At 45.0% G+C, this 14075-nt stretch overlaps 2 protein-coding genes across 14 annotated transcripts in view; one reads left to right on the top strand and one right to left on the bottom strand.

Moving 5' to 3' along the window:
* LOC105491693 (calpain 3) overlaps positions 1-3306 on the top strand; it is a 61804-nt gene extending 58498 nt beyond the window's left edge. For 3 of the 5 annotated variants that reach the window (XM_011758279.3, XM_011758294.3, XM_011758309.3), the window contains 8 exons: positions 304-381; positions 780-837; positions 922-986; positions 1421-1489; positions 1581-1659; positions 1877-1993; positions 2270-2328; positions 2716-3306. In XM_011758279.3, coding sequence (XP_011756581.1) covers positions 304-381; positions 780-837; positions 922-986; positions 1421-1489; positions 1581-1659; positions 1877-1993; positions 2270-2328; positions 2716-2742 — 552 coding nt within the window. In that variant the 3' untranslated portion in view covers positions 2743-3306. The remainder of the gene's footprint in view (positions 1-303; positions 382-779; positions 838-921; positions 987-1420; positions 1490-1580; positions 1660-1876; positions 1994-2269; positions 2329-2715) is intronic. The other 2 variants (XM_011758284.3, XM_011758300.2) reach the window with 1 other exon arrangement.
* Positions 3307-3808: 502 nt separating this feature from the next.
* LOC105491652 (zinc finger protein 106) overlaps positions 3809-14075 on the bottom strand; it is an 83463-nt gene continuing 73196 nt past the window's right edge. For all 9 annotated transcript variants that reach the window (XM_011758233.3, XM_011758250.2, XM_071067028.1 and 6 more), the window contains 5 exons: positions 13116-13235; positions 12541-12612; positions 11702-11773; positions 8790-8936; positions 3809-8343 (listed from right to left, as the gene is read on the bottom strand). In XM_011758233.3, the coding sequence (XP_011756535.2) occupies positions 8287-8343; positions 8790-8936; positions 11702-11773; positions 12541-12612; positions 13116-13235 (468 nt within the window). In that variant the 3' untranslated portion in view covers positions 3809-8286. The remainder of the gene's footprint in view (positions 8344-8789; positions 8937-11701; positions 11774-12540; positions 12613-13115; positions 13236-14075) is intronic.

Genomic DNA, 14075 nt, shown 5'->3' with positions numbered 1-14075 from the left:
CTGGGATGGTGGAGGCGGCTCTTGTGGGTGGGGACTGGGGTGGTGGGGAGGAGGCTGTCTGTGTCTGCATGGCCGCCACATCTTTGGCTGGGGGCGTCAGGGCTGGAGAGGTGTGGAGTGAGGTGTCACTGAGGCCTCGATGCATCTCACTGCAGCTCACCGGTCTGCATTTGCCCCTGTCCCAGCTCCTGCTGTCACCTCTGGCCGTTTTAGGCACTTGGCTCCCTTGGCCCAGAGGAGCTTGCCCCTCAGGCCTGTGCACCTCTGACCCCTGTGAACCAGTTTTCCTTTGTGCCTCCACAGCCACAGCCTGGCAGCTCTGACCAGGAAAGTGAGGAACAGCAACAATTCCGGAACATTTTCAAGCAGATAGCAGGAGACGTGAGTACCTCCAAGCCCAGGACGCCCACAGGTGCTGCTTCTCTCCTGGATTAACTGCTCAGATTACCAATTATTTTGTTACTGTTTGGTAGGGTCATTTTGGACTTCGGTGGAGCCACGGAATGTGTGTGTGGCACAGAAATCCACAAGTCCTTGAGTTTTGGACTGCCACATCCACTGGTGGGCTCAGAGGCCTTTTTGCTCTGCTCACGGTGGTCCTGATAGCTGGGGTGCAGTATCTGGCCCCCGTCTTCCTCAGAAAAGCCCTAGCTTCCCATGACATAACAGCACCGACAGGGATTTCACAAACACGGCCAGCTGGAATTTGTTTTACAAAGCGTCTGCGCCAGGAGCTGCTGTACTCCTGAACCATGACCCTCCTCTCCCTTCCTCCTCAGGACATGGAAATCTGTGCAGATGAGCTCAAGAAGGTCCTTAACACAGTCGTGAACAAACGTGAGTTGCTCAAACCAAATGTGGGGGGTGGGTGGGGAGTCCCATTGTCTCAAAGCACCTTCTCACTCTTCTCCATCCCCCCAGACAAGGACCTGAAGACACACGGGTTCACACTGGAGTCCTGCCGTAGCATGATTGCGCTCATGGATGTATCCTTCCTGCCGCCCCTTCCCGACCCTCTGTCATCAGCCCACGGGGGCCAAGGCACCATACAGGGTGCCCAGTCAGGCAAAGGGCCCTAATTTGTGCCCAGGAAAACACTTAATTCAGAACCTGATTCAGAACATCTTGGATACTCCTCTGAAAGGGGTTGTTAGAGGCTGAAGGGGAGGACGTTGGGTTGTAACTGCCCTAACCCCTGTGCTTCTCTCAGGCCTGGGATCCTGCCCAAGCAAAAGTGGCCCTTAGGAGATCGGCTCCCTGGGTTACAGAGTAGGTGCAATCTCTGACTGGTGGCGGAGTGGAGGGGAGGGTTAAATACCACAACAGGGTTAGGACAGCCCAGGCAGAGTCTTCTAGACCCTCCCTCCAAATCCAGGGGGATTTTGCTATGTGCTGTGTAGCCCTGACCTCCCTCCTCCAGACAGATGGCTCTGGGAAGCTCAACCTGCAAGAGTTCCACCACCTCTGGAACAAGATTAAGGCCTGGCAGGTGGGAAGAGAAAATGAAGTGTGGGAGTGAAGAACGGGGTTGATTTGGAGATTCAGTGTGTGACCTCCATCCTCAAATTTTCTATTGCCAGAAAATTTTCAAACACTATGACACAGACCAGTCTGGCACCATTAACAGCTACGAGATGCGAAATGCAGTCAATGACGCAGGTGCTAAGAAGGAAGGGGTGGGAGGGATGTGGACCCGAGGCGGTGGGAGCAGGAATGGGAGGGGACTAGGCTACTAGGACCCCACTAGAGAAAGGAGAGGGAAAGGGCTTCTCATTTTCCTTTCCCAGGTCACAGGGTGGCCGAGAGGCAAGGAAAATAGAAGGCAGGCCCAAGGCCTCCAGCTCCATGTCCCCCTTTAACGTGGTCCCCTCCACAGGATTCCACCTCAACAACCAGCTCTACGACATCATTACCATGCGGTACGCAGACAAACACATGAACATCGACTTCGACAGTTTCATCTGCTGCTTCGTCAGGCTGGAGGGCATGTTCAGTAAGTGGGGGAGAGGGGCTGCCCTCCGCTTTCTTGCAGGGGCAGTTGTGGCAACAGGCATCTCACCTGATAATCTCCAGTCTGCCCCATCCAGGCGCAACAAGGGCCAAGGCCCTCTTTAGGCCCAGAATGGGATGGCAAAGCTGGTGATTCTCTGCCTGCAGATCTTTGTGCTGATGAGGGACAGCACTGGGCACATGGTCCTCTTTGGGAAGTTACAGTAGTACAGGTAGAGTGCACCTGTAACTGGCCTCTGGCCTGTGCCTTCTTTCACAGGAGCTTTTCATGCATTTGACAAGGATGGAGACGGTATCATCAAACTCAATGTTCTGGAGGTAAAGCATAGGCACAGCCCATTCCCCCTGCACATTAAAACGCAAGGTGAGGGTCAGCAAGGCAGACTGGACCCACGGTGTGCTCATTTCCACACAGTGGTGGAGGGAGGGGATAGGAACAGAACGTGGAGGGAGGCTCAGCGGGCTCACAGGACACATGCACTTGAGGCCCAAAGGGACCTCTGCCCCCCCAGTCACTCGATGCTGGAAAACATGCACCTTCTTAGGGAAGATCTAGGAGAAAGGAAACAGTAAACCACTGCTGCTTGGAAAATCTTCCGGAGGTCTGACCTACTGGGACTGTTCCCTTTCCTCTTGCCCGTAAGATTCCTGGGGCGCGGGGTCACTCTTTTCAGATCTACGTTCTGATCTTGGGACTTCTTTCAGTGGCTGCAGCTCACCATGTATGCCTGAACCAGGCTGGCCTCATCCAAAGCCACGCAGGATCACTCAGGATATCCGTCTCGCCCTCTATTTCCAAAGCCACGTACCTCAAAGGACCCAGCAGCTGCACCCCTGCAGTCCTCCAGGCACCTCATCAGTCCTGTTCCTCCTCCATTTTACCCCCTCCTCATCCCTGATTAGTCATGCCTAGCCTGGCCCTTTAGTAAAGCAGTGAGGTAGGAAGAACAAGCCCTTGTCTCTCTGCCGTGTGTAGGAAAGTGCCTGCCTCTGGTCCGAGCCGCCTTGGTTCTGAAGCGAGTGCTCCTGCTAACCTTGCTCCAGGCTGTCTGCAGAAGCACCTGCTGGTGGCACTCAGCACCCCCTTGTGCTAGAGCCCTCCATCATCTTCACACTCTCCCACCATGGACCAGGAACCAAACCAGCACTGGGTTCTGCCTGGTTATTTCAGGAGAGGCCTGCTGTGGGGTAAACTCACTCAGTGGAATAGGGCTGGTTACTTTGGGCTGTCCGACTCGTAAGTTTGGCTGCATTTTGAAAAAAGCTGATCTAAATAAAGGCATGTGTATGGCTGGTCCCCTTGTGTTTTGTTGTCTCACATTTAGATATCAGCCATAGCATGACTGAATGGCTTCCAATCCTACACTCACCTATGACCTAGAAGAGAACAATGAAAAACATACACAAAAAATCTTGAGCCCCCCCTTTAATCATGCCTATTGCTATTTCTTGAGCATAGGAATTGCTCAGATACTTTCCAAGACATAAAAGGAAGGCAGAGGAATAGTTGTTACTGTAAAAGACATCAAGAATAAATGGGTTATGTACAACAGGAGGGGCCAGTTACCTGAATGTAATGGAGTGGAGATTGAGCTATCCTAGCTCCTCTGTTCACTAACTGGCCTGTCGTGTGACCGTGGACAAAACCCTGAACGCAGCAGTTTGCTAAACTTACCTGGACCATGGCCTGTGGCATATCTACAGGCATCCTGTGTTTTCCACCCAGTTTCCTTCTTCCTCGCTAAGCCGTGGAAAGGGCTGACCATGAATATGCAGACAAGGTAACGAAAGTAAACTGTCAGTTAGTAAAAGTACTTTATTTTCCTCTTGTATTTGCTTTATATCTTGCTTTACAAAGTTATGAAGTTCACAGCTTTATACCAAAATGTAAGAAGGCTATTTGCTTATAAACATTTTTGCAGTCATCTGATTTCATTCTTGTAATCCATATTCAATATTAAAAAAATCAGAAACCAAGGGTGCTGGAGCAGCTCTAGGGCATATATTTCTCTTAAATAGGAGAAAGATTTTCAACAGCTTTTCCTCCTTGACACGCTCCTCTCCCAGTTTATTTGGGTCACTACCTCGAGTTTAGAGTGAATCTGGGAAATTTAGTCACCAGGTAACCCAGCAGGGCTGTACACTTGGGCTTGGAGGAGGTGAGGTTAGAGGTTACTGTCTAACACAGTAGGTCTGGTTTCTATGAGGAGCTCACATCCACTTGCATAGGGAACTCAGTCTATCCCAAATCACCTCCACCACAACTTCTATTCCCGTCTGTGAGACCGCTTCTCTTAAACCCGAGGAACCTGATGATTTGGGGGCAGGAATAAAACCATTATTTTATAAATGTGGCAGGTATGGCCTTCATAATTCTAGAAGCTCCCATTTAGGTAACAGAAACAAAATTGAGAAGCAAGCATAAACTGCAGTTACTTGAGCAAACCAGAGCATATGTGCTGTTCAAATCCCACTTTACAATATACTTCAATCTCACCTCCAATGAATTCTCTTCCATAAAATATACCATTCCACTAAGTATATACCTACTCCCACCAAATCATTCACATGCCTCATCACTAAAGTTGTCCATTGTATAATCTACCAGAAAAAAGACAAAATAAAACCTGTGGCAAGCAAATAATCACTTAAACAGTAATAATATTGCCTCTAAATTAAAGGTAAGTCAGGAGCTGAACACTCAACTGTTAACTCTTCTGGGGAAGAAAAAAGTTTTTCCCACAAAAGCAGGAGTGCAGTAGTAAGTAATGACTTTCTCTCAAATTCAAGTAACATCAGGTCAAGATAACCTTTGCTGTTAGAGTTTTGTTTGCATTGTGTGGAATTGCTTTATAAACTGAGTAGAGAGGTATGCCAAAATTATTTTTAACCTAATTAAAAACTCTCACATAAAACTTGATGTGACATATTTCATCAGAACAAACTGCCATTTTAACACTAGCATAGGTACACAAAAGGATTTATACTATGGTTTTCTTGGCTTTAAGCCATTAGAAGTAGGCAAAAGCAACCAAGAATAACATTCTAAAAGTGGTTCCAACTACTTTAAAGACATCAATCAGTTTTTGTCAGGTCACTTAATGGTTTCCTTCCTTCACAAAGCTACTAAATGCCAGAGTCAACAAAGATCCCTGAGCCACAGCTCTTCTCTGAGGGGAAACAGGGTTATAATAAGTCACGACATTGTGGAAGACATTAAAAAAAGAAGGCAAAGTTCTGCATAATTTTCAAGACACTTGTAAGTAGTAACACACAACCATAAGCAGCCAAAATGCTTATGGTCCCTTTATTTCTTAACAGAGGGCTAGAACGGTTCATTTTGGGTAACATGCTAATCTGGTGTTAAAAGAATTTCGTGTGTTCTTGAAACAAAGGCATTATTACTGCCACTGCTTCAAAAAAAGCTTTCGTGAAATGAAGAAAAATATGACAAGTACAGGTTCCCACGCGTACACATGCACACAAAGGAACCTGCACACTTGCACGTACACAGGCAGATACAGACACACAGTTCCACCAAAGCGACATCCAAACTGGAGTTCTTGCTGATCCTACCAGTCTGTAATACTCTCAGAAGTTCCCCACAACGGCTGACACCTCACCCAGCCTCCTCCTGCTGCACAAAGGCTCCTCCACTCTCATCTTTTCGACACATCCTCAGGCAGGGCAGAAGGGCACTATGCGGCAGAGCATTCGAGGCTCTCTCAGCACACAGCCAGCCAGCATGAAAATGCGGCTTCACTACAGCCCAGAGAAAAGGGCCAGGTTTAGTCATCAATCCAAATGCATCTTCCCGGGAAACGACCATTCCCAAACACACACAACAGCTTGGCTTCTCTGGATATCCTTATAGGAAACAGGGGTGAGAGGTGGGAAAAGCTTCTTAATCTCATACAGAAACAGCACAAATATTTAACACATTTTTTGCAACAAGATCTTCTCTGTTCTCCATTAAGCATCACATAAATTTCACTAGTGTGGTTAACAAAATGGCTTTCCCCAAGGACAGAAGTCAAGAGCTTGTGGGGGCATTTATTATCTAGTACTAGGCCATTCATTATCTCCTAGATTAACCTTTTTTTGTTTTTTGAGGTGGAGTTTCACTCTGTTGCCCAGGCTGGAGTGCAGTGGTAGGATCTTGGCTCACTGCAACTTCTACCTCCCAGGTTCAAGTGATTCTCCTGTCTCAGCCTCCCAAGTAGCTGAGACTACAGGCACACGCCACCACACCCAGCTAATTTTTGTATTTTTAGTAGAGACTGGGTTTCACCATGTTGGCCAGGCTGGTCTCAAATGCCTGACCTTGAGTGATCCACCCACCTCGGCCTCCCAAAGTGCTAGGATTACAGGCATGAACCACCAAGCCCAGCCTTCTAGATTAATTCTTAACATTTTTTGGATCAACTAAGAACCACTGGAGCCTTTTCTGGAAAAAACACATACTCAGTCTCACACACAATTTCTGGGGGTTCACAGACCCTCTTGAAGCCTATCCATGAACCCCCTGGTGAAGTCCCCCTGCCCGATAGCCTGAGGGAACACATGTGAGTAGATGTGTGTGCACTAATAGGGGCGAAGACAGACCTGGATGCTCTGCAATCCCAGAGAGCATGTCCCAAAGCTTGGTATGTGGCCCTGGGCTCCTCCCCCTTATTTTCTCTCTCTGAAGAAGCTTTCTGAGGTTTTTTTTTTTTTTTTTTTTTTGAGACGGAGTCTCACTCTGTCACCCAGGCTGGAGTGCAGTAGCGCAATCTCGGCTCACTACAATCTCCACCTCCCGGGTTCAAGCGATTCTCCTGCCTCAGCCTCCTGAGCAGCTGGGATTACAAGCACACACCATCACGCCCAGCTTATTTTTGTATTTTTAGTAGAAATGGGGTTTTGCCATGTTGGCCAGGCTGGTCTCCAACTCCTAACCTCAGGTGATCTGCCTGCCTCAGCCTCCCAAAGTGCTGGGATTACAGGCATGAGCCACCACGCCTGGCCACTTTCTGAGTTTTGAGGATCCAGAAACAAAAGGCTGGAAAGCAACACTTCTACAGGTTTACTGATGAGTCTGGAGAAAATCCAAAAACAAAGCCCCACTGAGGGTTTGTGAATTTGGCTGTTCTCAGTGGCCAGGCAGTCTCTGCTCCACTCTTCTTTCCCACCTAGCAGGGAAGTGAAGGCAAAGAACTGTCTCAGAAACAAGTCTCTAGGAAGTCTGCTTGAGGTCCTAAAAACCGTATTCAGATGCTTTATCCTAACCCCTTCTCCCCGACCGTCTTGGGTGCTGCAGAGGGGTGGAAAACACCCATGAGCCCAGAGGAATACTGGATGGCTGCCATCAGTCTAGGCACAGCCATATAGTGGGAGAGATGGAGGCTGGCAACTGAACAAACCAAAAAGGGTTCAAACCGACATTAGGCTTGCAGGGTCAGACGCTAGAAAGGAAGATAAAGGTACACCTCCAGCTGCAACAGCCTGACAGGATCTGTGGCAGGTAGTGCCCAGTTCAACAGCAAACGTAAAGGTAGACATTAGGTCTATGCACTGCCTCACACTGAGCTTTCTATCCACATTTACAGAGGTTTGCTAGGAAGTGGTGTTGTAAGGACTTGTCACCATGTGATTTGCTTTCTGAATTCCTAAAATATGGTCAGCAGAGCAGCCACTGTTTGTCAAAAATCTACTGTGTCCTTTAGCACTTAAAGCCAGCTCTGTCCATCTATGAAGCAAGAAAACAAGGACACACACTGCACATAATTGTTAAGAAAGAAAACTATTTGCTTCCAATTTGAATACCCAGCTATTACAAATAGAGAAATTAAAACTGATCCCGAAAGTCTAGCACTTAAACAAATTTGTACTTGAAAGCCTGACTATAGGTTTAAACCATCATAAGAACATAAACTAAACATTGCAAACTGAAGTCAATAAAATATACATATGATTAGGGTCAAACTGGGTAACCAATTAGGATCTGTATCTTTAATAAACACCTGGAGAATGCAAGTAGCATAAATCACTATATGCCATGCTGTCCCAGAGGAGTGTGGTTCCCTAACATCTGTCTAAATCTATTTAAAACCTCCAGCACGAACTTAAAGAGTAATTTATCATCCCATAGAGCTGCCCAGACGTATGCTAGAGGCCTGGCTAGTAACCGCTTTCTCCTTCCTTGCTTCACCAAGGAAGGGAAGAGAGTGGCCTATGTGGGGGGCTGATGTGAAAATAGTTCAACTAATGACTTCCCAACGTGGGAGGCAAACAACTTCATGAATCAATTTTGCTGTCATCTTCAGCGTGTCGTTCAATATGTCCTGCAGCATCCTAGGAATGAAGGAAAAGGACCCATGAGAGAGAAGTTGAGAGTAAGACAGGAGAAAGCCAAAGCCAAGGAAAGCCGCGTGGGTCCATTCCACCTAGGATCCAGACGGGAAAGGCAGTCAGGAGCCAGTACTTCGCTAACTTACACGAAAGCGTGTACTTAAAGGTGAGCTGCTGTCTCAGCACGAGAGCACTGTAATAAATCTCCAGGTTCAGTTACTGGATTTGAAACATCTGAAAACATTCTCTAGGCCCTTTCTCAAAAATGACCTAATTCTTCATTTGAAACTTCATTAAGCTACCCCCCAAATCTCTGAATCATAAAAAAAAAAAACCGTAGGCCCTCCCTATATATGGCAATTCTCAATAATAAAACAAAAAAGGTTTTCTAGCCCCTGCTCTGAGCAGTCTACTGAATCCCAGGCGAACCTCAAGTCCCACTAATGTACCTGTTTGGATCCTTTCCTAGCAGTGAAAAAAGCATCGCAGTTTTTCCAGCGACATTTCAGAGTCTGGAAGTTGGGATTAGTGTGGTCGGTCAGCAAGTGTTGTTTTAAATGATCTACAACGCCGAATATCAGAGAGCAGCCATGCCACTGGAGAGAAAGAAAATGAGGGGACTCGGTGAAAAAGGGTGCAGTGAACGTGAATCAGAACAGCCCCTACCTGGATCCCATAGGCACTATGGAAGCAAAAAGCCAGCCCCTTATTTTAAATTTATTCTTGGCTAGAAAAGACAACAAAGCCAAGGCGACCAAAATATCAGCATAACGAGGAACCTTGAAAAGACTGGAAAAATCTTTTGCTATTTTGATATTTTGAGAGGGCAAAGCACTAACATAGCAATTACAACTTCTTAAATCAGAAAAAGGTCAGCAAATATTTATGGATAAATTACCATAAAATTCTGTTGAAACTGTATTTTTTATGTTGCCATCATGAAATTGAGTTTCTTTCTTAGTTTATTCAACACAAAAGACAAATACCTTTCCTATTGTACCAAAAGGGCTTTTCTTTTTTTTTTTTTTTTTCTTGAGATGCAGTTTCACTCTTGTAGCCCAGGCTAGAGTGCGGTGGCGCGATCTCGGCTCACTGCAACCTCTGCCCCCCAGGTTCAAGCAGTTCTCCTGCCTCAGCCTCCCAAGTAGCTGGGATTACAGGTGTGCACCACCACACCCAGTTAATTTTGTATTTTTTTTTTTTTTTTTTTAGTAAAGACAGGGTTTCACCATGTTGGTCAGGCTGGTCTCAAACTCCCAACCTCAAGTGATCTGCCCACCTTGGCCTCCCAAAGTGCTGGGATTATAGGCGTGAGCCACTACGCCCGGCCCGAAAGGGCTATTTTTAACAATTCTAAGAGCTACTGAATGTAAATGTGAAAATAAAAATGTCTGATAAAGAAAACTACATTTGTGGAAATATTTATTGCAGAATACTGTGTTTGCCATGGAAGCCTGACTTTACTCACAGCCTTTATCACTTGAATCTCAATCTTACGATTACCTACTTTTTTTTTTTTTTTTTTTGAGACGGAGTCTCGCTCTGTCGCCCAGGCTGGAGTGCAGTGGCGCTATCTCGGCTCACTGCAAGCTCCGCCTCCCGGGTTTACGCCATTCTCCTGCCTCAGCCTCCCGAGTAGCTGGGACTACAGGCACCTGCCACCTCGCCCGGCTAATTTTTTTGTATTTTTAGTAGAGACGGGGTTTCATTGTGTTAGCCAGGATGGTCTCGATCTCCTGACCTCGTGATCCGCCCGTCTCGGCCTCCCAAAGTGCTGGGATTACAGGCTTGAGCCACCGCGCCCGGCCCCTACTTATTTTTTTAAGCTATAATTTTACTTATAAATGTAGCTTAATTTCATGTATTAGAAAGCACAAGCCAGTGTCTTATGCTTCCCAAGTGGTGGCTCAGTGAGAGGTGGCACTTTGAGAGGCCGAGGTGGGTGGTTCACTTCAGCCCAGGAGTTCAAGACCAGCCTGGGCAACACAGTGAGACCCTGTCCCTACAGAAAAAAAAAAAGAAAAAATACAGGCTGGGCGCGAGTTCAAGACCAGCCTGGCCAACATGGTGAAACCCTGTCTGTACTAAAAATACAAAAATTAGCTGGGTGTGGTGGTGGGCGCCTGTGTTCCCAGCTACTTGGGAGGCTGAGGCAGGAGAATCGCTTGAACTCCGGAGGTGGAGGTTGCAGTGAGCTGAGATCATGCCACTGCATTCCAGCTTGGCAACAGAAGATTCTGTCTCCAAAAAAAAAAAAAAAAGGGGAATGCAAAGTTAAGTTTCTCCTCTGTCAGTACTACTCCATCCTTCTCTCTATAAAGTCAGAGGTATCTTTCCCATTTCTCTCTATAGATTAACTCTATTTGTGTACTCTGCATCCTGTCATTCAGTAGTGCCTCCTTATCCATGGTTTTACTTTCTGAGGTTTTAGTTACCTGTGGTTAACTGATCTTCAAAAACATTAATTGGAAAATTTCCAAAATAAACAATTCTTGAGTTTTAAATTACACACTATTCTGAGCAGTGTGATGAAATCTACTGCCATCCCACTGCATCTCACCCCTTTGTCCAACATATCTACACTGTGAATTGTCCCTTTGTCCAACATATCTACACTATATTGGCTACTGCCTGTTAGTCACTTAGCCCTCTTGATTACCACATCAAAAAAACATTGACCATATCCCCCTTGGATTAAGAGGAACTGTACTAGATTTTGCTTGCCTTCACTGAGAAAATTAAAAAGCAAAGATAGTAATGTGTAGAGAGCTGAAAAGTCACTAGGCTGTGGACAAGTGTAAAGTCGAATTTTAAAATGGAGAGTGTCAAGTTCATGCCATCAATGCTGAAAAGGATCTTAGGGTTTTAGGGAAAAGCTACCATTGTTAGAACTGACAAAAAAAAATTAAGTCTTGTAAGAAATAGTGTGAAAATTTTAAGGGTTAATCATCAGCCCTCACCCCAAAATAAAAATCACACAATTCAGCCTGATGAACTAAGGTTTGGAACTTACAAGACCTTAAACTGTTTTTATTTGCCTATTCCTCAAAAACCAATGAGGACACAAACCAAACCGTTAATACTAGTAATCTCTGATGAGCGGGAGTAGAAGGGATAGTACCATTACCAAAATAAGCACTTCCACTTTTTATTTCATATATTGCTGTACTGTTGCTTTCTAAGCATGTATTGATTTTATGATAAACAAAACCACCACCTAGGAGACAGCCTGTGATCTACAGTGTAAGGCATAAAGTAGATGCTAAAATATAAAATGCTACACTGATGCTAATGAAGATCAATTAGTCTAGGGTGAAGCAACCTCTCCAAGTCCAGTGACAAGAAGAGTTTCACTCCTTACCCAACAGCGGTAATTCTGCATCAGATTAAGCCTCACGGCCTGAATACTGCCATCATAACAGCCAGTGTAAATCTGGAGAAAGACAGGTTTATAGTGTCAGACCAAAATACATACAAACTACAGAACACCCTCAAAACAAGTCACAAGCTCCTTGAAGCAGCTACAAGAAAACAAAAACCTAAATCAAAACCAGCTCCAGAGTAGCAGAATGGGAAAGTAGTTTCCAGATCTTCCAGTCTAGGTATTTTGCAGCTGTGCTCCTTAGAAAGCCACTCGGGACCAGGGCAGAGAGGAGTGGCAGGCCTCAGAGGCACCCACTTGGCCTTTCTACTTTAACTGGGGTAGCCCTGGTTTCTATTGGGTGCTCTGTTAGGCACCTGCATTTCACTGGAAAAGAAAGGATTCTACCACTCAGAGTCTGAAAAACATCCATAACTTAAAAGTAAAAAAAAAAAAAAGGCTTAGCAGGGTTATGTGAGTTGGTTTCTACTTTTAGATCTGCTGTAGCCATGCCACACTGGCCAAATCTCCTGACTCCATTCCAGTGTTCTATTCAGATCACGTCTCTGGAAAAGGCACCACTCAGTTTTTTGAAGCATCTTAAATTTACCTTCTATTTAACTGTAGTTGATACTACCATTTTTATTGTAATAATTTTGGCTGTTAATAGACAATGGAATATTCAACACTGTCCCCTGGTTACTTCCCTATTATGCCAAGAGATGGGAAGGTACTTAACAATGAGGCATATCAGAAGCAGATGTCACTTTTGGAAGTGACAAGAATTTTTTAGCAAACACGTTCAAAAGCAAATATCTGACATGACAAATAACACTTACCATGCTTTTATGGATGGTCATACACATAATCATGTCTTTGTGTCCTCCATAAACTTGTAATCGATCATGAGACTTAGGCAGAAGAAAAAAAAAAAAGAAAGAATTAAAGTTATTTATACCTTGCGTTTAATAAGTACAGTCCCTAAAGGCCTTTGGCAGGTTTAAAACCACACCTGAGGTGCTAAGTGGAAGCACTAGTAGCATTCTAACAGAAATATAATCTAACGACAATTTTTCTTTTACATTCTACTATACAAGGAGGGAGCTGGTAATTAGAAGTAATAAAATCAATTTTGTCAGAATCAGAGTTTCAAACTTGAAATTGCACACAAGGAGAACTATAAATTAACTAGAACTAGAAATTAAGTTATGACACCCATGAGCCAGATCAAGTGTCTCAGAGCAGTTTCTGAAAGTTGTAGTCCACAGGCCAGCTTCTTTATAATTATCTAGAAAGCTCATGAAAATGCAGATTCCTGGGTTCCATCCCACCTTACTGTATCAAAAATCAACACTAAACTCAAATAGACAATCTCCCCAAATCATTCAAGCAAAGTACTGAATCTAAATTCTACCTGTAATTCATAGACACGAACAAATTTATCCAGGCAAGCAGTCACCATCACTTTTCCTAGGATATTCACCACTGTCACTGCGTGATTGTGACCTTTATAGATCCGCACAAGCTCACCAGTCTGTCAGAAGAGAAGTAAGAGTCACCAGACTGACTTTTGAGACTCCTTCCTGGTTATAATTCTATAATTCTAAGAGGCATAATTCTGAGAATACTATACATGTACAATTAATACAATTAATAGCATTAACTGTACAAATAGTATTAATAGTATTAACTTTAACAGCAGAAGTATTCCACAATCATTTATCACATATACAAAATATATGGATTGTATCCTGATGGAAAGACTCTAATGTCATGGAAAGAAAGCGGCCAAAACTCTACCTGTATTTACAGCCTTCCAAGTACTTTTACTTTTTTCATTTCACTGGATCTAGACCGCAAGTCTATCAGTTGGGAATTATTATTCTGAGGTTACAGACCAGGAACTGAGCTTCAAATTATTATTCTGAGGTTATAGACCAGGAACGTAGCTGCCTCTATGACCTGAGAACACTCTCTCAGCTATTTCTGTTGTTCATTTTTTTAAGAGACAGGGTCTCACAGGCCGGGTGCAGGGGCTCACGCCTATAATTCCAACACTTTGGGAGGCCGAGGTGGGCAGATCACTTGAGCTCAGGAGTTCAAGACCAGCCTGGGCAAAAGACCCCATCTCTACAAAAAAATATGAAAAAATTAGCCAGGCATGGAGGCTCACACCCTTAGTCCCAGCTACCTGGGGGGCTGAGGTGGGAGGATCCCTTGAGCTTAGGAGGTTGAGGCTACAGTGAGTCAAGATCGCACCACTGCACTCCAGCCTGGGTGACAAAGTGAGATCCCCATTTCAAAAAAAAAAGATAAAAAGAAAAAGAAATGGGGTCTCACTTGGTCACCCAGGCTGGAGTGCGGTGGTGCGATC

This window comes from Macaca nemestrina, chromosome 7 (genome assembly GCF_043159975.1).
Source record: "Macaca nemestrina isolate mMacNem1 chromosome 7, mMacNem.hap1, whole genome shotgun sequence".
NCBI lineage: Eukaryota > Metazoa > Chordata > Mammalia > Primates > Cercopithecidae > Macaca > Macaca nemestrina.
This window is presented reverse-complemented; position numbering and strand designations above follow the sequence as displayed.